The sequence below is a fragment of the Gigantopelta aegis genome, chromosome 11 (assembly GCF_016097555.1).
Source record: "Gigantopelta aegis isolate Gae_Host chromosome 11, Gae_host_genome, whole genome shotgun sequence".
In the NCBI taxonomy this organism is placed as follows: domain Eukaryota; kingdom Metazoa; phylum Mollusca; class Gastropoda; order Neomphalida; family Peltospiridae; genus Gigantopelta; species Gigantopelta aegis.
This window is the reverse complement of record NC_054709.1, coordinates 14,404,250-14,429,158: the sequence shown is the minus strand read 5'-3', so window position 1 is coordinate 14,429,158 and position 24,909 is coordinate 14,404,250. Positions and strand designations below refer to the sequence as shown.

At 37.4% G+C, this 24,909-nt stretch overlaps 1 protein-coding gene across 1 annotated transcript; it reads right to left on the bottom strand.

Annotated features, from left to right (window-relative positions):
* Positions 1-1,827: 1,827 nt before the first annotated feature.
* On the bottom strand, positions 1,828-24,025 carry LOC121385480. The gene is made up of 9 exons (XM_041516179.1): positions 23,890-24,025; positions 20,601-22,049; positions 19,297-19,527; positions 16,236-16,406; positions 9,025-9,091; positions 8,244-8,315; positions 6,417-6,544; positions 4,465-4,581; positions 1,828-3,600 (listed from the first exon to the last, which is right to left on the bottom strand). Exons 2-9 carry the CDS (start codon positions 22,005-22,007, stop codon positions 3,325-3,327), a joined length of 2,469 nt encoding a protein of 822 aa, XP_041372113.1. The 5' UTR covers positions 22,008-22,049; positions 23,890-24,025; the 3' UTR covers positions 1,828-3,324.
* Between the last annotated feature and the right edge of the window lie 884 nt (positions 24,026-24,909).

Below are 24,909 nucleotides of genomic sequence, written 5' to 3'. Positions count from 1 at the left end.
ACAAGACATTGATGTAAGAAAATTATTTTTTCTTAGCAACTCTTGGTGTATTTATTTTCAGTAACATTAGACAAAGGTTGTTTAAATATTTATATCATCAAATCAATATACAGGTCTTCTTACACTTTTTTAAAGCGGCAGACCCTAGATTTAAAACACTACGGCGTATTTTTCACTATTAAAGCCATTTTTTAATAATTCAAACTAGAAGTATTTACATTTTATTATTTAGAATATTCAATTGCGTACACCTGAAGTGGTTCTGGTCATCCAGGTTTTTGTAATACTCCAAAATGAAAACGCACGCTCGTCTAAGAAATAATGGTTATCGGGACATGTTCTAGATATTTTTAGACGGCTTTTCCCCGTTTAAACATCAACTATTTTAGCTTCACTCTGTTAAACCCGTATCCAAATACGTTGCAGGTTTGTAGATTAACTAAAGTTAGCGTCCATTTTCACGGTCTGAAACTAGGGTCTGCCCCTTTAAATATAAGCGAACAAAACGAATTATGGATTTCTGTATTTTATTCCAGAAAGTGGCGTTATTAGTTAAATTACCTGATTTTTTTTTTTGTGGACTATGTGTTTCCATATTTGTGTTAAGCACAGTTCATACCTTTAAAGGCATACTGAACCATGATGGAGTGAAATTCATGTCATCCCTCTCGACAATTTTAGTTTTTGAATTATGGACCATTGCCATAATTCAATTATTTTTACAAAATGTCATTATAAATGGAAAGGAAAGGAAAGGAAATGGTTTATTTAACGACGCACTCAACACATTTTATTTACGGTAATATGGCGTCGGATTAATAAATGGAGTATAGTGATTATAAAGATGGTTGAATAAAGTACATTTAGGGACAAATCAAATTATTTTTGTTAAGGTAATACTTTGTCACATCATTAAATAGGTCAGTGGTCTGTGACAATATGCCTTTAATTAAGATACGTTCATATGTTGTTCTAGCACGTGGATTTCGCAGGTAGGTTTATAAAATACGGAGGCCAGTATCCACCAAGATTAGTTTAGTTATTTACCTCAGTGTTTGAAATAAATGGGGAGTTACTGGGGAAGGGGGGGGGGGGGGGGGGGGGGGGGGGGGGGGGGGGGGGGGGGGGGGGGGGGGGGGGGGGTTATTATTATTTAAAAAAAAAAATTTGTATCTCTAAATGAAAATGCTTATTCATATATTCAATAAAAATGATATTAAATTGACTTTGTCCGTGTTTTATTGTTGGTGATCATTTACGACGTTTTAATTAAAATCCACTTACACATTGTAATCTGAAGATCCTGAATAATTTTACAGTAACAAGCACCCCATACGTCTGAAGCATAACTTAAAATCGGAGTTACCACAGCTTCAAATATTTTTTAATAGATATTTACATGGAATATCATATTTTTTTTAAAGAATTTTTATACCTATATACAGCCATTATGGCCTTTTTACCGTGTGCTGTGTAACGCTGCATATAGCGCGTGCCGCATATAGCACAACTGTGAGCGTTATGCGGTGATTTTCAACGCATAAAGCACACGATGAGCTGTATGCGGCAGCGTGCACCGCATAAAGCGCACGTTAGCTATATGCAGCAGACATGTGTCTTGAACCCGCATAAAGCTCACTTTGTTCAATTTTAGTGCTGCAAGACACGTTTGGGCTTAAGTCCATCTTAGTTTTGGTGTGACCATCATACCTAAATATCTATAGTTTGAGACTATTTCCATTAAAAAATATTTCTTCATGCTTCTGTAGAGGTGTTCCTAAACAAAATCAACTTTACCTTTCAGTATAGAAACCACTCATGGACAAATATTTTTACAACTTTTATTATAAAAAAATTTGCCAAAAACCCAAACACTAGAACTAATAATGTAACAAACTTGTACAACAAAATAACAAAATACTAGAACAATATAACAACGCGATATAACAATATAACAAATCACAGAACCAATTAAGATAAGAATAAAACAAAGTCAAAATGATCCATAGCGAAACAAACAGTTAACAGTTTAGCAGCTACCTCGCAATGTTAATAAAATCCTGTTCCGATTAATCTTAAAATTAATTTCTGAATTTCCTTTAAGGAATATTTGGGCTAAATTTGAAATATAACTAGATTAACTCCCTTTGTTTGCAGGAAAACAGGAGACATCCCCCCCCCCCCCCCCAACTTAAATTACATGTAAAATTAAACTAATTTATTATATATTAACTGCACAATAAAAATAGTGATATAAATATTGAAACATTAACATGTATTAACTTAAAAGACAATAATAAAAATTAACTAATGTAGTAACAAGATGACCTAATTATCTAGTTAACAGAATAACGTATTAACACAAGTTAGTGTTGTATATGAATACACAAATAAAACAAAAACGTCAACTACATTTCACATAACACGAAAACATATACCGTAAATCCTTATATATAGGTCTACCTTGATTGGAGGCTGGGTATCAGAACGTTTCGATAGAAAAAAAAATAGGAGGCGGCCTGCCGTGAATAGAGATTTGCCTAACATAAAGGCATGTTTATGCTGTGTACCTGTGTGATGTTAATAAACATGTTCTACTCCCATTGCATTGCAGCAATAAGAGGAAAGGAGAATATTTTTAATTTTTCAATTAAAGAGATTTCCAGACATACAAAAATGTTTGGAAGCCTACATTTGAAGATGACTTTACAGCAAGGCTAAGGTAGAATATTTTACAGAAAAAAAGTAGATGCCTACCTTGAATATTGATCAGGCCTCAGAATATCGCAAAAAAAAAAAAAAAAAAAAAAAAAAATCATGGTTTTACGGTATTTAATTTAAAAACATAACAAATAAACAAACAAAACGATTTCAGTTTCAAACTATCCATCAAAGACTAACACTTAAAACAAAGAACAGTAGATACTCAATATCTTCATTGACCACAACTACTCAATATATTCACTGACCACGACTACTCAATATATGCATTGACCACGACGACTGGATATAGATATTGTGCAACGTTAATGACGATACAGGCTAATAAAACAAGAGAAAATGGAGCTTGAAAAACTCAACATATGCTAATTTACCGTAAACTCTTGAATACACGCCAGCGTCTACACAAACATTTACGGTACGGCGCGTCTGAAATTTAAATGTCGAATTGCATATGAAACGTGATATGTTCCTAGATCAGTCGTCGATCGTAGTAATGCAAAAAAAGAAATTTTAATTTTGAAAAATATATTGGTATACCGTAAACTCTTGCATACACGCCAGCGTCTACACAAGAATTTACGGTACGACGCGGGCTGAAATTTAAATGTCGAATTGCATGTGGAACGTAATGTGTTCCTCTATCAGTCGCCGATCGACGTTCGGCGAAAACGTCATGGCACACACGCTACACATCCCCGAACTGATCTGTGTCTTCAGATGTCGACGGAACGCCTTCCAGTTCTCGAACTTGGGACCGGAAGGACACGCCGGTAGTGGCTCCGCCTGTTGACCTGCTGAAGCCGTGCTGGGGGCGCCCTGGGTCGCTTTCTCTGCGGTACTGGCCTCGACTGGTTTAAATTTTTCAACGAATGCTTTCTATAATAATAATAATAATAATAATAATAATAATAATAATAGAATAATAATAATATTAATAATAGAATAATAGTATAATAATAATAATAGTAAATAAGACGGGGCGGGGGTGCTAACCCTCCCCGTACCACCACCACCACCACCACCACCCACCAGACCACCCACCCAGTGCTGGAGCAAATCTTGAAATTCGGTCAAAAACGACAGAGATTTTTGGACAAAATTAGCTGGCCTGAATAAATATTGCTATCCAGATTCGGGTATTTTTGTTTTATTTAGGCAAAAAGCAGCCTGTTCCCCTACAAAAATGGAACCCCGTACGCCTATGTGTTAACCTACCTAGGAAATCAAATCAGAGTATGTTTAACTCCATTCTACAATGACAAAAAAGTTTTCAAAGTTGGATCTATTTTTTTAATAGGAGTGAACAGGCTGGATACTCGCACTTTATTGAAATGGATAAACGTAAACGCCAAAGTGTGTGCGTATGTGCGTGAGATGAGTAAGTGCGTGAGTGAGTGATTGCGTGAGTGAGTGAGTAATCATTTAAGTAAGTAGAAAATATTATTGTTGTTTTTCTTCTAAATTTTAATAATTTTAATAAAAGTAGGAATTAATCTGTCATGTCTTTCACTTTGTAAAATAAAAATTTCGATCGTCTACTACTAATTAGGCTATTGTACATCAATATTTGTCGTGTCAAAAATGTACTGTTATTTACTTCTGAAAACCATGGCTTTAGGCATAGTCACTTTTAGTTGTCAGCCCTAGAAATACAAGTGTATGCATAAACAGGATAGCATATACCACAACCTTTGACGTAGGAACAAACAGAGCTGTTGTTTTGGGAATAAAAAAGCTTACAGAGGTGCCAGATATTGTCAGAGTAGACATGTGTTTCCTCGATTCATTCAAGATGTCATTCTGTCTGCGCAGTTTCAAAACCTCCAAGTGCGAAGCTTTTGTGCTGCTTCTTTGATCCTGTTAATTAATGATAAATTCAGAAGATTGTTGATATGTCTGTATCAATATATACCACACTACAAGAGGCAGATAAATTCAGAAGATTGTTGATATGTCTGTATCAATATATACCACACCACAAGAGGCAGATAAATTCAGAAGATTGTTGATATGTCTGTATCAATATATACCACACCACAAGAGGCAGATAAATTCAGAAGATTGTTGATATGTCTGTATCAATATATACCACACCACAAGAGGCAGATAAATTCAGAAGATTGTTGATATGTCTGTATCAATATATACCACACCACAAGAGGCAGATAAATTCAGAAGATTGTTGATATGTCTGTATCAATATATACCACACCACAAGAGGCAGATAAATTCAGAAGATTGTTGATATGTCTGTATCAATATATACCACACCACAAGAGGCAGATAAATTCAGAAGATTGTTGATATGTCTGTATCAATATATACCACACCACAAGAGGCAGATAAATTCAGAAGATTGTTGATATGTCTGTATCAATATATACCACACCACAAGAGGCAGATAAATTCAGAAGATTGTTGATATGTCTGTATCAATATATACCACACTACAAGAGGCAGATAAATTCAGAAGATTGTTGATATGTCTGTATCAATATATAACAAACTACAAGATGAAAATAAATTCAGAAGATCGTAGATATGTCTGTATCAATATATACCACACCACACGAGACAGATAAATTCAGAAGACCGTAGATATGACTGTATCAATATATACCACACCACACGAGACAGATAAATTCAGAAGACCGTTAGATATGTCTGTATCAATATATACCACACCACAAGAGACAGATACATTCAGAAGACCGTAGATATGTCTATATCAATATATACCACACCACACGAGACAGATAAATTCAGAAGACCGTAGATATGTCTGTATCAATATATACCACACCACACGAGACAGATACATTCAGAAGACCGTAGTTATGTTTGTATCAATATATACCACACTACACGAGACAGATAAATTCAGAACACTGTAGATATCTCTGTATCAATATATACCACACCACACGAGACAGATAAATTCAGAACACTGTAGATATAACTGTATCAATATATACCACACCACACGAGACAGATAAATTCAGAACACTGTAGATATCTCTGTATCAATATATACCACACCACACGAGAAGATAAATTCAGAACACTGTAGATATGTCTGTATCAATATATACCACACCACACGAGACAGATAGATTCAGAAGACCGTAGATATGTCTGTATCAATATATACCACACCAAACGAGACAGATAAATTCAGAACACTGTAGATATGTCTGTATCAATATATACCACACCACACGAGACAGATGCATTCAGAAGACGGTAGAAATTACTGTATCAATATATACCACACCACACGAGGCAGATAAATTCAGAAGACCGTAGATATGTCTGTATCAATATATACCACACCACACGAGACAGATATATTCAGAAGACCGTAGATATATCTATATCAATATATACCACACCACACGAGACAGATAAATTCAGAAGACCGTTAGATATGTCTGTATTAATATATACCACACCACACGAGACAGATAAATTCAGAAGACTGTAGATATGTCTGTATCAATATATACCGCACCACATGAGACAGATAAGTATAATATAGCTCAAATAAATCAATGTACTCTAGTGGTGTCGGTAAACAAAAAAAAAAAACTTTAAATTACCAAAGGTTAAATTGTCAAAAGTTTGAAATACAACAGCTGATGACCGATAAATGAATGTGCTCTAGTGGTGTCGTTAAACAAAACATTCCTTACCTTCATGGCGACTCTGAGTTCCTTGATGTTCTCCTCGTACAGTGAAATCTGAGACCCGAGATTCTCTATCTTATCCTGGAGGTTTCTCAACGTACACTCTCTCTTCTCTATCGCGGACTGGAGTCGCACTGGAATACAAACAATCACCATTAGCGTACGAGACAGGGGACGGGGGTGGCAAGTGCTACCGACTCCCCAAAGCTGACAAAAATACTCAAATTCGGGCAAAAATATAAGAGATATTCGAGCAAAATGAGCTTGCCTGGACCATAAGCGTATGAACAAGGGCGGTGCAAGGGGGGCAATTGCCTCCCAAGCTGGAAAAAATCATAAAATTCTGGCAAAATGAAGTTGCCTGGAACCATAAGCGTACGAAACAAGGGGGCATGGGGGAAGGGGAAACTGCCTCCAAAGATGAGGAAAGTCCTCAAATTCAAGCAACATGAGTTTGTCTGGAACCATAAGCGTACGCGACGGGGGAGGGAGGGGGAAGGGGGCAATTGCCCTCTTAGTTCTGGAGCAAATCCTCACATTCGGGCAAAATGTAATAACCTTTTTACGATGTTTTCCATCATTCTACCTGCAATATTTGTTGTAATCCATGTAAAAATGCTTAGTGATTCGTTTGTAACCCCATATAGCTGTTTGGCAGCAATGGTAATATGAATAAATGTTGTTTTCAAGATTCGGGCATTTTCGTTTAATTCGGGCAAAAAGCAGCCTGCCCCCTACAACAATGGGAGCCCGAATGCCTATGACAATTAGTTGTGAGGTTCCAATGATTAGCTATAACCTTGAACCTGCGGCTATCATTGTCATGCTTGTTGCCATTGATGTTCCAATGGTCGATTATAATCGAAAGGTTTTCGGTTTTGTTCTACCGATGCGATTGGTCGCTAACAAAAATCCATAGTAAATAAACATTTTTTCCATGATTTCTAACTGAGTAGCTATAACCTTGCCCCTGCGGCTACCATTGTCATGATTGTTGCCATTGATGTTCCAATGATCGATTATAATCGAAAGGTTTTCGGTTTTGTTCTACTGATGTGATGTCGATTATAAAAATCCATAGTTTAGTAAATACACCTATTGTCCATGATTTCTAACTGAGTAGCTATAACCTTGACCCTACGGCTACCATTGTCATGATTGTTGCCATTGATGTTCCAATGATCGATTATAATCGAAAGGTTTTCGGTTTTGTTCTACTGATGTGATGTCGATTATAAAAATCCATAGTTTAGTAAATACACCTATTGTCCATGATTTCTAACTGAGTAGCTATAACCTTGCCCCTACGGCTACCATTGTCATGATTGTTTCCACTAATGTTCCAATAATCGATTATAATCGAAAAGTAGTCAGTTAGGCTGTAACAAAAGTGATGCTCGATTACATAAATCCATAATCGACTGTGTGGGAAACTGTTCAACCGTTACTTCAGCTTGGAATTGGAACTGATGTAAATATATTGGGGTTGCCGGCAGTGTTTGAAATAAGCACTTGTCCGTTTGTTCCGACAAGTGAAAATCTATTCCGACAAGCAAAATGTTCCTTGGTGGTTATCCACTGGACAAGTAAAAATGTTCATTGCATTTTCATTTTGAGCAATCACAAACATCATCCTGGTACTTGAATAAAATGCACCATCTATTTGGACAAGTGAAAATATTGGCGGACAAATAAATTTCAAGATGTATTTGTCCGGTGGACTAGTAAAATATGCTGCTTATTTCTATCACTGGTTGGGGTTTGTTACCACATGAACCGCGGAAAAGGGGCCGGCGCGGGGACGGAGTGGGGAGGGGGATCACATGTACTTACCTACTAGACGAGGTGACTTGACGACCCATCCACCTGTATATGAGTCATCATCTGGATCTTCCGTTTCAACATCTACAACATCAACAGAGTTGTCAACCTCTATATCTATATGTTTAGTTGTTTGTTTTTACTAATGCAATTAATGCACAAAGCCAGAATTTTGTATTGATGGTGCACCAAAAGAAACCCCCACCCTAGTAAATCGTGATAGGGTTGTGTGAATGTGTGTGAATGTATGTCAACATTCCAAACATCGGACGTTAACATCCTTATACCAAATTAATATTTAAACATGCTCACTGTGTGTACATATTTTCCTCTGTGTCAGAAAATGTGCCCTAAATGAGAATCTAGGGCTATAAGATACCGTATATTTGAAAGGACACCACTAGAGCACATTGATTTATTAATCATCACCAACTGGATGTTAAACTCTTGTTACTTTTTGACTCCTAGTCTTAGAGAGGAAACCAGCAACATTTTTCCATTAGTAGCATGGGATCTTTTATATGCACCATCCTACAGGATAGCACATACCATGGCCTATGGTATACCAGCCGTGGGGTATTGGTTAGAACGAGAAATAGTCCAATAGGTTAACAGACGAGTATCAGGCGAGCTCTTAACCATCCTTTTTCAGGATTAACTCCCTTTAACTAAATATAAAGGAAGTTATTTTTTCTGATTAATGCTAATGTAGCTATAGTAACTGAAGTATGAGTATATACCAAAATATCGATAATGTAAAAAAAACACCAAAAAACAACAACGTTTTATTTACCTTCACAACTAATCGCTATATCTCGTGTGACCACCGGCTCCGTTTGCTGCTTCTTAGACAAGAAGGCCTGAAAACGGTAAACACATTTTTATCCTGATTCTCTTAGAAGGCAACAAAGACTGTCGTTGAAAGGAAGGAAATGTTTTATTTAACGACGCACTCAACACATTTTATTTACGGTTATATGACGTCGGACTTATGGTTGAAAGAAGGAAATGGTTTATTTAACGACGCACTCAACACATTTTATTTACGGTTATATGACGTCGGACTTATGGTTGAAAGAAGGAAATGGTTTATTTAACGATGTACTCAACACATTTTATTTACGTTTATATGACGTCGGACTTATGGTTGAAAGAAGGAAATGGTTTATTTAATGACGCACTCAACACATTTCATTTACGGTTATATGGCGTCAGACATATGGTTAAGGAACACACAGCTATTGAGAGAGGAAACCCGCTGTCGCCACTTCATGGGCTACTCTTTTCGATTAGCAACAAGTCATCTTTTATATGCACAATCCCACAGAGAGGATAGTACATACCACGGCCTTTCTTACATCAGTTGTGGAGCACTGGCTGGAACGAGAAATAGCCTAATGGGCCCACCGACGGGAATCGATCCTAGATCGATCGAGCACCAAGCGAGCGCTGTCCTACTCAGCTACGTCATATCATTAAGATACGTTTCTATATGTAAGTGTTATGTCAATCCGTAAATCCGCGATTTATCGAAATAATGTGTCTGCCATGCCTGTGTTTCTATGCTATCCACGAACCGTGTGACATCTGTGTTCGTGAATTTGGAATTCCACGCAGTACGTACACGGAAAACGTACATACATATACAGACACGGCGAAAGCAGTTAGACATGGGATGGGAGGTGGGAAATGTTTTATTTAACGATGCACTCAACACATTTTATTTACAGTTATATGGCGTCAGACATTGGTTAAGGACCAAACATGTATTGAGAGAGGAAACCCGCTGTCGCCACTTCATTGGCTACTCTTTTCGATTAGCAGCAAGGGATCTTTTATATGCACCATCCCACAGACAGGGTAGTACATACCACGGCCTTTGATATACCAGTCGTGGTGTACTGGACGGAACGAAAAATAGCCCAATGGGCCGACCGACGGAGATCGATCCCAGACCGACCGCGCATCGAGCGAGCACTTTACCACTGGACTACGTCCTGCTCCTGGAAACATACAAAACAGACGTTCCGTAATAATATAGTCAGCAATACAAATGAAAGAAAGAAAGAAATGTTTTATTTAACGACGCACTCAACACATTTTATTTAAGGTTATATGACGTCAGACATATGGTTAAGGACCACACAGGAAACCCGCTGTCGCCACTACATGGGCTACTCTTTCCGATTAGCAGTAAGGGATCTTTTATTTGCGCTTTTCACAGGCAGGATAGCACAAACCATTGCCTTTGTTGCACCAGTTATGGATCACTGGTCGGTGCAAGTGGTTTACACCTACCCATTGAGCTTTGCGGAGCACTCACTCGCGAGTCGATATCTGGATTATCTGGATATCATGCCTCGACTGGGAACCGAACCCAGTAACTACCAGCCTGTAGACCGATGGCCTAACCACTACGCCACCGAGGCCGGTACAATACAAATGAGGGCACACGAATAGAGGTTCATCGCTGGATAAACTAAAACGATCACCTTTCTGTATTTTTTTTTTTTTTTTTTTGCGTGCTTTGTTGATGAATAGCTACAGCCCTGCCCCTTAGACTTCCATTATCATGTATGTAGCTAGTGATTGATCAGTGATCGATTGTAATCCAACATTTATCGATTGTGCTTTACCGATGTGATGATCGTGTATAAAAATTGATAATCGATTGTCGCAAAAAATGTTAAAGGCACATTCCTGAGTTTGCTATAATTTTTAAGATGTTATCGACTAAGAGAGACTTTTTAACAAGTGTAATTACATATCAAATATATTTTTCTGCATAAAATATTAGTGGCTGTATATTAAACGTGTTTCTGGTCGTTCTAATATATGTACAAGATTAAATTTCATCTTATTTCCTAAAATATTGTTTTTCCGTACGTACGAAATTATTTGAAGACAAAATTCAGTTTGGGCTTCTTACAAATATTATGACGAACAGAAACGCACTGAATACACAGACACTGATATTCTAAACAAGAAAATATATGTAATATGTTAGTTTAATCGTAGAAATATTTTATTAGCCGGAAACATCTTACAATGCAGCAAACTCAGGAATGTCCCTTTAAGTATAATTGTTTCTCCTGTTTAGATCATGGAATTGATGAAAACCTGTTGAGATTGGTGTTTGCTTTCATATATATAAAAAAGATATTAAAAGGACATTCCTGAGTTTGCTGCAACGTTTAATACGTTATCGACTAACAGAGCCTTTTTAACGATTGTAATTACATATCAACTACATTTTTCTGCATAAAATATTAGTGGCTGTATATTAAACGTGTTTCTGATCGTTCTAATGTTTTTACTAGGTTAAATTTCATTTTATTTTATTAGAAATATTTTATTAGTCGGAAACATCTTACAATGCAGCAAACTCAGGAGTGTCCCTTTAAATAGAATATTAAAGGTGAAATGACAATAGATGGAAGGTCATTGTAATTCAAAGCCTTCTAATGTTCGTGTATTTCTAACAGATTGCATAATCGAAAGCTAATCGGCGAGTACAAATTGTATTGTATTGTATTGTATTGTTTATTAGCCAAAAACCTCTGTTTATATGCGTACACAATGTTTGTACTGTTGAAACATGGTGGCAATAATTATAACGTTACATAATATAGTAATTTGGCAGGGAAAAAAAAACAGAAAACAAAAACATTAATATGGATGGATAGAGTTAGTATTTGTTATTACTGAATATTGTAAAATCGATTATAACCGATAATCGATGATGAAATTTAACCGATTTCCAACTCTGCTTCTAGCTACACGGTGGGTGTTTTGACCTCCTAGATAAAACTTACACCGATTCTACTGCAAAGTGTCATCCAAAAGAAAATTTATAATTTTGTATATATACTCTTCAAAAAAAGTAGTAGAACTCTAATAAGAATTTACAACTGCCAAAATTGTAAGGTATATTAACTGTGGGGAATGGTTATATGATAATAGTGAATTAACTGAGCAAACATTACAACCGGTAGTTCAGTATTACAGTTGCTTTTATGACCACCAAAAGATCTTGAAGGACGATTGGGGTCAGAAGTGAAATTTGAAAGTTGACGTTTTTTTATCAGTAAATCGCAAATTCAAACAATAAAAATGACTAAAAACAAAACAATAACAACTGTATGATCAATAGAATGAAAAAGATTGACAGAAATAATGTTCCACAGTGATTAATCGACCTTCCAAGAAATTGTCAAAATCGAGAATGACACCCCACGCACGCGTACGGGGCAACTGCGTGATGCATGTGCAACCTATGGAATGTGTTTTGGTGTGAACGTTCTTTGCTATTATCCTGTTCAATTATTTAGACCCAAAGTTTTTTGCAAATGTTACGTTTATTTCCTATTCGATATTTGTTTTCTTTGCATTTACATGAAAACAAACCCAAACCCCGACAGGTTTTATATACAAATCATCATATAAAATGCACGAAGTTGACTTAATTCCACTTGTTAAAAATCTCTGTGTCATTTGAATGCACGTTATTTCTCCTATAAATAACTAAGGTCATTTGCATATCAAAAGCATCATTCTATAGTGCGTTTCAAACTAATGTTCGGTTCTATCGTCCTATCCGCACAAATCGTAGTATGACCTATATTTAAGAAAATATCTGTAAACATGAAGCAGGCGCTGATTCAGGTGGGGATTTCAAGTGACAAAACCTCAGTTTGAAAAAAAAATATGTATCAAATATTATAATAATATTGTGGAATACACAAGCGCGCGCGCTGAAGGGAGAGAGAGAGAGAGAGAGAGAGAGAGAGAGAGAGAGAGAGAGAGAGAGAGAGAGAGAGAGAGAGAGAGAGAGAGAGAGACGTCATTTATGTAACGACGCACTCAACATATTTTAATCTATGGTTATATGGTTATAGGGAGAGAGAGAGAGAAGAATATGGTATGCATGCGATTGGTGGAGGTGTGACCCTCTGCACAACCCCAACCCCACTTAAGGTTTCTTTTGTATATGGAGCGGGACGTAGCTCAGAGGTAAAGCGTTCGCTCATGGTAGGTCGACTGATCGATCCCACATGGTGGACCCATTGGGTTGTGTCTAGTTCCAGCCTGTGCACCACAACTGATGTATAAAGGCTGTGGTATGTGCTATCCTGTCTATGGGATGGTGCATATAAAACGTCCCTTATTGCTTATCAAAATTGCTTATCGGAAATAGTGACCCATGTGGCGGTAGCGAGTTTCTTTCTCACTGTCATAATGCTCCTTAACCGTTTTGTCTAACGCCACATAAACGTATATCAAATGCGTTGAGTGTGTCGTTAAATAAACATTTCTCTCGTATGTATGTGTAGTCTATATGCATTTCTAGTCGATTAGTTTATAGGTTGTTAGGTTGTTTGATAGTGAATGATATGGAAATAAATTGTTTTTGGTGTTAAAGAGTTCATGCATACATTACAGTAATACTACTGATGGGTATGGAGAAATAACTTAATCAGTCGACGAACTCATTTCTTCATCACTATCTTCGTTAAGGGGGACTATCACAGGGGGTATTTTATTTCTTATAAAACTATTTTGTTTTCTAAAATTTTCTTCGATCTTTATTACATGTTTAACTGCTTCAGAGAAGTGTGTAGGTGTGACAGAGTTCAATGCATGTGCAAGTTCTCTCCGCACCGTGGTCATTTTACCATCATTATGACGAGCTATGTGCCCTTTGACTTGACTCCAGATCAGTTCTATCGGATTGAGTTCAGAATGTCTTGGCGGCAGTCTTAGACACAAGTGCCCATGGCGTTCAGCAATATCATCAGTAACAAATTGCTTTGCACATTTGTTACTTTTCACAAGTTCATAAAGAACTGGCTTTGTCATGTTACTCTCAAAAGGTATATTTTTGTTTCGTAGCCACGACTGAATTTCTTCCTTTTTAGCGTTTAGTGCAGGACATCGTGTAATCTCAGTTAATTTGTTGTGGTAGCTTGCGTTATCCATGACGATAACAGAAGGTTCTGGTAGAGAAGGCATAAGTTGTTCTTCAAACCATTTGATGAAATTGTCATGATTCATCTCACCATGATAGTCTCCGTCTGTTTTTTTTTTAGCCTCAAAGATCAATTCACAGCCATCTATCAATCCATATTTATCACAGCCAGCATGACAAATAATAAGTCTTTTTCCCTTCCCAGTCACCGAACAGAGTTTAGGAACTCGATCAGCAGCGTCTGATTTCGGCAGGTGATTGGCGGCACTTGTGCCCGGGTGGATATCTGTCCAGTGGTGGGATGTTGTGTGGTTGACATTCACCCAGGTCTCATCTTGATACACTATTAAATACCCCTGTTCTCGTAAACTGGATATTTCATGGAGATAGGACAGTCTCCTGTCTGATATATTGGCGTCCTCAAAAATCACTTTTTCCGGTTGTAGACATATGTTGGTATTTAAAATCGAGGTCATGGAGTGTTCTTCGTAAAGTTGATATGGATATGTTGATTCCACATTCCTCCCTTAAAGCCACGTTAATCTTATGTAATGTAGGTAATTCGCCCTCTCTATAAAATCTGTATACTCGTCGTCTAATAACATCTTTATCAAATAAATCGATGAGTTTTCTGTCGCGTTTTTTAACAGTGATTTCTGTGCTTGGATTCGTAGAGCTTAGATTTTTCAGTTCTTTTTACTGTTGAAACCGAAACTTTAAGTGCAGCGGCAACTCGATCGACAATTCGATAAGAAGCATACCTAGGTCTACCGCGCTGATATTCATCTTCAAAATAATCGAAAACGTTCTATTTTACATCAACTGAAGTGTTTTTCGATTTACCAATATTTTTCCTCAAATAACAATACAAGAATGTCGACTACTACATTTTCAATGAATTTATATACCCTACCTAACTTGTATTTTACGTGGTTTACACATTGCTACAATAGCACGTGCAGTCATAGATCGAAATAATGATGTTATTGACCAAGCAATGCTATCGTATTTTGAACAGTCAGGGCTGTGTCTGCGGGATGAAAATGTGTTTGAACCCATACGAGTCCGAACAATAGCCCTTTGGTTTTTCGCATTACAAATGTAACACCCCACCCCCAAACCCCAGCCCCTAGCACCACCCTAAATACTATATATATATATATATATACGTATGAGTTCCCCAATTTAGAGGCAAAATTAAATAACATTTTTATTATTATTTGATGTTGGTGGCCTTTGACATTTTATCCCCCCCCCCCCCCGGTCTTCTGAGCCCGGCCCTGCATTAAATTATTTATAAATTTGGGAAAGCACATTCCTGCGGTGTGTGAGGTGATTTGTGTTTATTACTGTGCTACACCTCAGTTGTGTTAGGTTAGGTATGGTATGCTAATATATAATTGATAAATAAATAAAAATACATAATACATTAGCTAAATTTATTAAAATATATGCACCTACAAGAAAGGGTTACATGTTCTGTTTGTTTACATCTATGTTTAACGGAAAGATTAGACATTGCTGTTACACACTGCAAAACAATAATAACCTTGATTTAGTGAAACAAGCTATAATGGCCTTCACGTAGCCTCAGATCCCAATGTTTTGATATGCAAATGACCTTAGTTATTTATAGGAGAAATAACGTGCATTCAAACGACACAGAGATTTTTAAAAAGTGGAATTAAGTCAACTTCGTGCATTTTATATGATGATTTGTATATAAAACCTGTCGGGGTTTGGGTTTGTTTTCATGTAAATGCAAAGAAACCAAATATCGAATAGGAAATAAACGTAACATTTGCAAAAAACTTTGGGTCTAAATAATTGAACAGGATAATAGTAGTAGTATGTTTGAGGTCAAAACGTATGTTCTATTTTTAACATTAATGTTTCAGGTTCCCCTATTTTTGTTTTTTTTGAAGAGTATATGTATGATTTCAGATGCAGTTACCTTGTTCGTTACCATCGTTTGACACCCAATAGCCAATGTATTTTTCATGCTGGGGTGTCGTTAAACATTCATTCATTCATACCTTGTTCGTTTCCAAGGAAACGCGTAAGGCGTCGTCCAAAAGGCAGTTTATTTCTTCCGCCTCGTGTAGAAAGTGAAACATGGTATCCAGCTCCGAGTTGGACAATGTCTCAGACGAAGTCTTTCTCTTCGCAGCTGCAGCTTCCGCCTGCCAGCGTTCTGCCTCTTTTGTCTGTCGAAATAACGCGGGCACAAACAAATCAAAATAAATATTAGGGCTTAGAATAATATGACTTTAAAACGCTTGTTCCACCCTTCAAATAATGTGTTTTTTGTGTGGGGGTTTTTCTTTATTGGTTTGTTTGTTGTTTCGTTTTGTTTATTTGTTTGTTTGTTTATGTTGTTGTTTTTTGTTGTTGTTGTTGTTGTTGTTTTTTTGCACATGTTTTTGCTTTTTGTTGCTTGTTGTTTTTGTGTATTTGTTGTTTTGGGGTTTTTTTGGTTGTTGTTGCTGTTGTGTTTTGTTTGGGTGTTTTGGGTGTTGTGTGTATGGGGGGGGGATGTTGTTATTGGATTTAGGGGTTTATATGGGAGGGGGGGTTGGGTTGTTGTTTTTTGTTGTTGGTTTTTGTTGTTGGCTTTTTGTGTGTGTGGTTTTTTTTTTTTTTTTTTTCTTTTTTCTTTTTTTTTTGTTTGGGGGGGGGGGGAGGGTCTTGTCTTCATATCATGATTATATTTATTTATAAAAAAAAAAACCCACCAAAACACCAAATAATTATTTTAAAAGAACATTTTACACTTTAACAGTTGTGATCATCAGCATCATAATTATTATTATCATCATCCCCATTATCGTTATCATCACAATTATTATGAAAATCAACATTATTGTCGTTATTATCACCAGTATTAGCGTTATCATCACCGTTAATATCGTCATCATCATCACCATTATTATTATCACCATTATCATCGTTATCATCACCATTATCATAGTTATTATCACCGTTAATATCGTCGTCATCATCATCACCATTATTATTATTATCACCATTATTATCGTTAACATCACAGTTAACATAGTTATCATCACCGTTAATTACGTCATCATCATCACCATTATTATTATTATCACCATTATTATCGTTATCATCACCATTATTATTGTTATTAATGAACATTAAAAATAATATTGAAGGTTTTGGTGTTCGTTGTAGGTGATGAGTGCGATTAATATTAAGGTTTCACACCACCATTCAGTTTTGCATGCATTTCTATGTCACAATATATTCAATCTGATTAAAATTAGCTCTACTGGTCTACCAGTAGATCTAACAACATTGTGTGGACTCCCATGTCCAGGTGACATTTCATCTATAAATAACAATTTATTGGGAACTGGGAACGCTATTAACGTGCCCATATCAAAGGTTCAGGCACACCGACCACGGATCCAGTCTCTGACATCGCCAGTGGGTGGTTCCGGGGCAGGAGGGAAAATAACAATTTAAATATCGACCAATTACACTTCGCCTTTTTTAGCGTTATTCGGGAGCATACAAATTCTAATAATATCGGGCGAGACTATTTATGCAATAGGCGAACTCCTTGGTCTATTTCAACATTAAAAAACAGGGGGAAAAGTGCAGTAATAAACTCTGGATTGTATACTAGTATAAACAGATTTTATGGCTATACCATCACGGGGGGAGGAGGGGGGGTTCGTCTTGAAACGAATTTTATATAAAATTTTATATTGAAATTAGTTTCTGGCATACTTCGTAATTCACCCGAATCATTTCGTATACCCTCGGCATAATCTCGAATGTTTTCAAATTCTTTTCAAATCACTGGCATGACTTTGCAAGTAAGGTTTTGATTGGTCGAATGGACATGAGCTCCAACGGGGTGCTGTTAGATCCACAGGTAACAGTAATTTACCAGTGGAGCTAATTTTAATTAGATTGCAATATAATCTGTGTTAAATATAACACTGTCGTAAGGACTACGTATTTCAGGAAGAAAATTCGCTTCGTAACTTCAAATAAAATCAAAAAAAAAATCAAGAGAAATGTTGAGTTATCTACCCTCATGCCAGAGCACCGCCTCATGTTGCTGTTATACATGTGACAGCATACCATTTACATTTATTTAAGTAACTTCAAACCAATGGGTTATTTACATACTACAGGTGTCAACCTATTCCAATTCCAAAAAGGTTAACGTGCACATTCAGAGCAAGCTGTTGTAGCGCACGCCTGTCCAGGGTACAAGTACCAGCCTCGGTCGGTTCCTCCGTCCAAGACAGGAAGAGGTTGGGGAGGTGAAGGAGGGATCGCCTGCGCTGGCAGGTGCAAGGGGGCACCAGCAGTCCAACTGTAGTTGGTAACAGGCGGGAGGTGGTATGGTGCTATCGTAGCCTATGTAATTTGGAATGTCCCGTAGGATTAAGCCAAAGAGAAATGGTGCGCATTTTAATGAAGGAAGTTTGGCGCAATGTTGATGGTCGTTCTTAAGGTGAATGGTAGGGAGCTACGTATAAGTTTGGATTTTAGTAGGCCGAGAGTAGCTCGTAGATGTCAGCCTAAGGCATTTCAGTATTTTATACTATTTTTCAATGAAGAACTATCTCCTAAACCGGACTATATTACGCTGTTACAACTGACAACTGGTGGTGTGGTGCCTTGAGAGTGGTTTACGCAGTTTGCTAGGTGTACATGCAGGCACGTAGGAACAATATCCGGAGTAGGGTGGACACAATCTCTATTAGGGGTGGGGATCTTTTTTTATTTGTTTTTATATACGGTAGGACAAACAATCGTCCTCAAGCAGTGGCGTAGGAGGGGGTATCACGCCCACCCCACCCACCCCAATCAAACCTTTTTTTTACTATTAAATTTTATAAAATCATAAATACATACATAGTGTGGTTTGCCACCACCACCACATTATGGATTGCCCGCCCACAATATAAAATGCTGGCTACGCCAGTGTCCTCAAGTGAGCGCACAACCCTCACCCTCACCCCCCCCCCCACCCCCCCACCTCCCCCCACCCATGGTTCCTACGAGCCCTGACAGAGAAGGATGGGGATGCAGTACTTGGCAATTCGATATCAATACCTTTAACGTCAGTTGCAAGGAAAGTTCAATATTCTTTTTCTCTAGAGTCGCGATTCTCCTTTCTGACGTCCGCTTGAACTTTCGTTGATCTTCCTGCAGTGATTGGTTGATAACGCAGTTCAGGCAGTTTTCTGAGCGAATCAGAGATCTTAGGGTGGTCACGGGGTTCTGTTCGCCGAAAAGTTGTTTGAGGAATTTCAAGGCATGGAACTTCCTCGTATTGTAACTGTTCTGTATTAAATTAGACAGAATACATTTTAAAGAGGCGTGTCCAGCTTCAGTAATGTACAATTTGCCTCTTTAATTAGGGAAAACGTTTTAAAGGATGTGTTAAATTTTTCTGTTTAATCAGGAAAAACAGAGGTTTAATTTCCTTTTCTCCTTTCTTTCTTTCTTAAAATGGTTTGTGAAGTATTCTCTGATCGCTGGCAGATATAACGATTTTACTACCTGAGTGGCCATTAGAAACCATTTATCTTAAAAGCTGGTTGGTTGGTTGATTGGTTGGCTGGTTGCTTGCTCGGTTGGTTGGTTGGTTGGATGGATGGGGATGGATGGATGGATGGATGGATGGATGGATGGAAACAGATTTCTTTAGAAACAGGTTAAACCTTTTTAAGAATTTTAAGATTAAAAGTATATATTTAATACATGTTCATGTTTTCCATTTTACACATATATTTATAGAAACAGACTAAAATGACATATTTAATAATACATTTTGATGATTTTTATGTTACAGGTTTTATAGAGACAAGCTTAACAGAACCTTTAAAGAGTAATACATGTATTAGGTATTTAATACATTTGCATGTTAAATATATTTAGAGAAATATGCTTAGCGGAACAGTTAGGCTTAACAGGCTTAACAGGCTTAACAGTAAGACTATTTAAGACTATAAAGGTATTTGTATAGAATATTTTAAGACTAAATTTTAGTATGCTTTCCTACTATAATAGATATTTATATATAGAAAAAAGAAACGCCTCTTTCAGTCCATAAGACTAAATTTCAAATCGGGTTGTAGTACTGGTATGCCACTTTGTATTAGAACAGGTATTTGCAGCGTTATATATCTGCCATTGAAATCCATGTTGATAACTAAAAAGATATTTGCTCGTTGGCACTAACAACATATACCATTGCGATAATATATAGAGAGAGAACATTTAGATCTGCTATATAAATCGGGTACGCATTATATATGTATAGTAAAAATATTTGCTGTTATAGTATATACAGATCAAAAAAAATACGATTATGTTATGTCAAAAATGTCATAAATAAAATTCACATATATTACCTTCTTAGATTTAGTCATACTGGAAAGAGAAACAACCTTCGTGTCTTTGCTGCATGATTGCTGGTCACCTTGGGGCTTTGATGTTACGGAAGCAGGAACGACCTTCGTGTTTTGCTGTTCAGCCGTAGGTTTTAATGTTGGAGAAACAGAAACAAATCTGATGCTTTCATTGCAAGATTGCTGTCCAACCTTAGGTTTTGATGTTGGAGAAACATAAACAACCTTCATGTTTTCGCTGTAAGATTTCTTTTCAACCTTAGGATTTGATGTTGGAAGGAAAGAAGCAACCTTCATATCTTCGCTGCAAGAGTGTTGTTCAACTTTAAGTTTTGGTGTTGGGGAAAGAGAAATAACCTTCATGTTTTCGCTGTAAGATTGCTTTTGAACCTTAGGTTTTGATGTTGGGGAAAGAGAAATAACCTTCATGTTTTCGCTGCAATTTTGCTTTTCAACCTTAGGTTTTGATGTTGGGGAAAGAGAAACCACCTTCATATCTTCGCTGCAAGATTGCTGTTCAGCCTTAGGTTTTGATGATGGAAGGAAAGAAACCACCTTCATATCTTCGCTGCAAGATTGCTCTTCAACCTTACGTTTTGGTGTTGTGGGTGGATCATGTAGCTTAGTATCCTTTGCCAAATTCAGTATTTCCTCTTTGCTTGTTATACGCATGCGCTTTCTCCGTTGTTCAATTCTCTCCCTTTTCGACAAAACGTAAGTCCGCTTCTTCTGCGAGTTTCGATACACATTTCTGTAAATATAAAATCCTGGACGTTCCCGGGGCATTTTCTTAGCGCGTTCTTTGCCCGTGGGCAAACTACGAACGGACTCTTTGCTTGCAGTGACGTCATTTTTAAGAGCAAAAGGAATGTTCTTCCGCGATTCACACGCGGCGTTATCTGCGAACGCTAGCAACTGGCGTTGCATTGATTGCTCCAAGCAGGTCATGGAAGTTTCAGGCTGTGCAGTTGCATCTTTCAATAAATCTAATGGAGCTTTCTGGCCATGCATGTCCTTTGTTTCTGAATACAATAATTCAAATATTCCATCCTCGAGAAAATCTTCCTGGCCTTTTTCCTGCTTATACACCAGAGGGATCGTCTTGTCCCTTGGACTCCTAATCAACGGTGCATCGGGCTGTAGCAACGATCCTAAATTAAGCCCATTGCTCTTGTACAATTCCACAAACGGTTTCGGATTCGGATTTGCCGGGAGGACGGGAAAGAATGGTATAATTGAGCCGTTTTTCTCTGGGGTTAGATACTTAGCCTGCCAGTCAGTCACGTGGTTCCCGTCCTTGGACGAGCCCAACTGATTCAGGAAGTCCAGACCATGCGCCCAAGACTTGCGGGGGAAAATCCTCTGCCAGAGTCGACGAATCGAAAGTCGTGGTGACAGGTTTTTCAACATCCTTTGTAGATCCTTTATCTTCAAGCGATTCTTGAGATGTTACTGAAAGAAAACAAGACCAACACATTTCGTTAATTTGGTTTCAATTTCTAACCAATATTTTGGCAGCATCCAGCTGCTTTTAGCAGCGAAACGTAATTCTCTAAAAGTCGCAGACTCTAGTTTAAGCCTATGAAAATAGACACTAAACTTGCTTAATCTACAAACCTGTAACACCTTGGATAAAGTTACAATAGTATACAGTGAAACAAGAGGTTGCAAATGAATCACAACGCATTTCTATATGGATGTCAACTAATATTGTGAGTAGGATGATGAAAATATATGGCGAAACGGTTTCAGGCTAGGCAATTTTGTCCGAATATCTCTGTCGTTTTTGTTTAAATTTAAGGATTTGCTTCAGCACTGGGGGGGGGGGGGGGGGGGGGGGGGGGGGGGGGCAGTGCTAGGCATGGCACAGAACAAAATTAGTTAATTATTTATATGCGACGTACAATGCATGTGATCTGTGCTAATTTATCTCTTCACAATGCCAAAGTAAATACTAAGTAGTAATTGAAACCTGACCTGTATTATTGCTAATAAATAAGAAAACACAAAACAATTGTTGGATGCAGACTGGCTAACATTTATTAAAGGGAAATTCCTGCGTTTGTTGCATTGTAAGATGTTTCCGACTAATAAAATATTTCTGCGATTAAACTTACATATAAAATATATTTTCTTGCTTAGAATATCAATGTCTGTATATTCAATGTGTTTCTGGTCGTCTCAATATTTGTAAGAAGCCCAAACTAGATTTTGTCTTCAAATAATTTCGTACGTACGAAAAAATCGTTTATGGGAAATAAAATGAAATTTTATCTAGTACAAATATTAGAACGATCAGAAACACGTTTAATATACAGCCACTAATATTTTATGCAGAAAAAATATATTTGATATGTAATTACAATCGTTAAAAGGTCTCTGTTAGTCGATAACATCTTGAAAATTGCAGCAAACTCGGGACTGTCCCTTTAACTACGGCAGATTGGTGGTGGCCAGGTACCGACTTTCTTTCTTCTTTCTTCAACTTATTTTCGTGGTTATACCCATTTAACGTTCAAACACACTGTCCTGGGCACACACCTTAGCTATCTGGGCTGTCTGTCCAGGACAGTGAGAAAAGAGGGTGTAGTAGTCTTACACCTATGCACTGAGTCGTTAAAACTCGCTCTGGGTGTGCGCCGGTACCGGGCTGCGAACCATGTAGGCCCTACCTACCAGGCTTGTGTCCGATGGCTTGACCATGACGCCACCGAGGCCTGTGGCACCGACTGATGTGTCTTGTCGCTGAAGTTTTGAATGGGTGAAAAAAATTTTCTTTGAGGGGGATAACTGAATTGACCGAATGTGTGATGTGTAAATAATTAGAGGGGGATAATGACCAATGACTAAAAGATGGTCTCACACTACTATTTTGAATTTGCGCGACAAAGCCTTTGTGGTGCAGTAGCAATTGCTGGTAGGTACTGGGTTCGGATCCCAGTCGAGGCATGGGATTTTTAATCCAGATACCGACTCCAAACCTTCAGTGAGTGTTCCGCAAGGCTCAATGGGTAGGTGTAAACCACCTGCACTGACCAGTGATCCATAACTGGTTCTACAAAAGCCATGGTTTGTGCTATCCTGCCTGTGGGAAGCGCAAATAAAAGATCCCTTGCTGCCTGTCGTAAAAGAGTAGGCTATGTGGCGACAACGAGTTTCCTCTAAAAAAAAACAGTGTCAGAATGACCATATGTTTGACGTCCAATAGCCGATGATAAGATAAAAAATCAATGTGCTCAAGTGGCGTCTTTAAATAAAACAAACTTTACTTTTTTCGCCAAAATGTATTTACCTGAGAGGGTGCCGCTGGACAGGTCGACGAGAGTGAAAGACGTTTCGGTGACTGGCTCAGGGGCCTCGAGCGATTCTTGATCAAGCTGTAGCCAATCGAGTTCGTATTCGTTTTGTTCGTTCGGTAAAAGCACGAAACTGCTGCTGACCCCTATGACCTGATCACCACGTGACACATACAAGCACCGATATTTCTTGCTTGGATCGCAATATTTCTGATGGAAAAAAAAAAGAAGACAAAAATAAAAACTACTAGCTAATAATAAATCATAGATCTATCTATATTATATACTGCTTCTTTTCGAGTATATCTAGTTCCTTTCAAGTCTGTTGTATACAATATCTTCTTTTCTTCAATTTGATTATTACTGAAATACATTTGTAGGCCGACATACATTTCATATGTATACATTACTATTATATCACAGTTATGTAATTGTCGCCATTATTATTATGCTGTGTGTGTGTATATAGGAGAGGGCCTAGTAAGATCTCACTACACAGATCACTTCCGGGTGAGAGTTCATTGATGACGGTCCACTATAGTTCCTAATTGTGACACAAGTTATGGTTCACATATTCACTTCTAGGAAATGGTGAAGAATTAAAACAATATGTATGTTTAATGGTTAGCCTTCTGGCTGTATTTTGCTCATGCTAATTTGTAATATTGTGCATTGACCTTTTGGGACATGAGTGTATAGCGCAAGAGACAGCCAGAGTGAATCGCTTAAAGGGACATTCCTGAGTTTGCTGCAATTTTTAAGATGTTATCGAGTAACAGAAACTTTTTGACGACTGTAATTACATATCAAATATATTTTCTGCATAAAATATTAGTGGCTGTATATTAAAAGTGTTTCTGATCGTTCTGATATTTGTACTAGGTTAAATTTCATTTTATTTCCTAAAAAAACTATTTTTTCGTACGTACGAAATTATTTGAAGACAAAATCCAGTTTGGGGTTCTTACAAATATTAAGACGACCAGAAACACATTGAATATACAGACATTGATATT

Bases quoted from the DNA above. Each gene is read 5' to 3' on its own strand.
- LOC121385480 (XM_041516179.1), bottom strand. From the start codon at position 22,007: ATGTTGAAAAACCTGTCACCACGACTTTCGATTCGTCGACTCTGGCAG. The intron at 8,316-9,024 runs GTAAATAAAACG...TTGATGTTGTAG, and splicing joins TATAGCGATTAGTTGTGAAG to ATGTTGAAACGGAAGATCCA. The intron at 4,582-6,416 runs GTAAGGAATGTT...ATTAATTAACAG, and splicing joins AACTCAGAGTCGCCATGAAG to GATCAAAGAAGCAGCACAAA.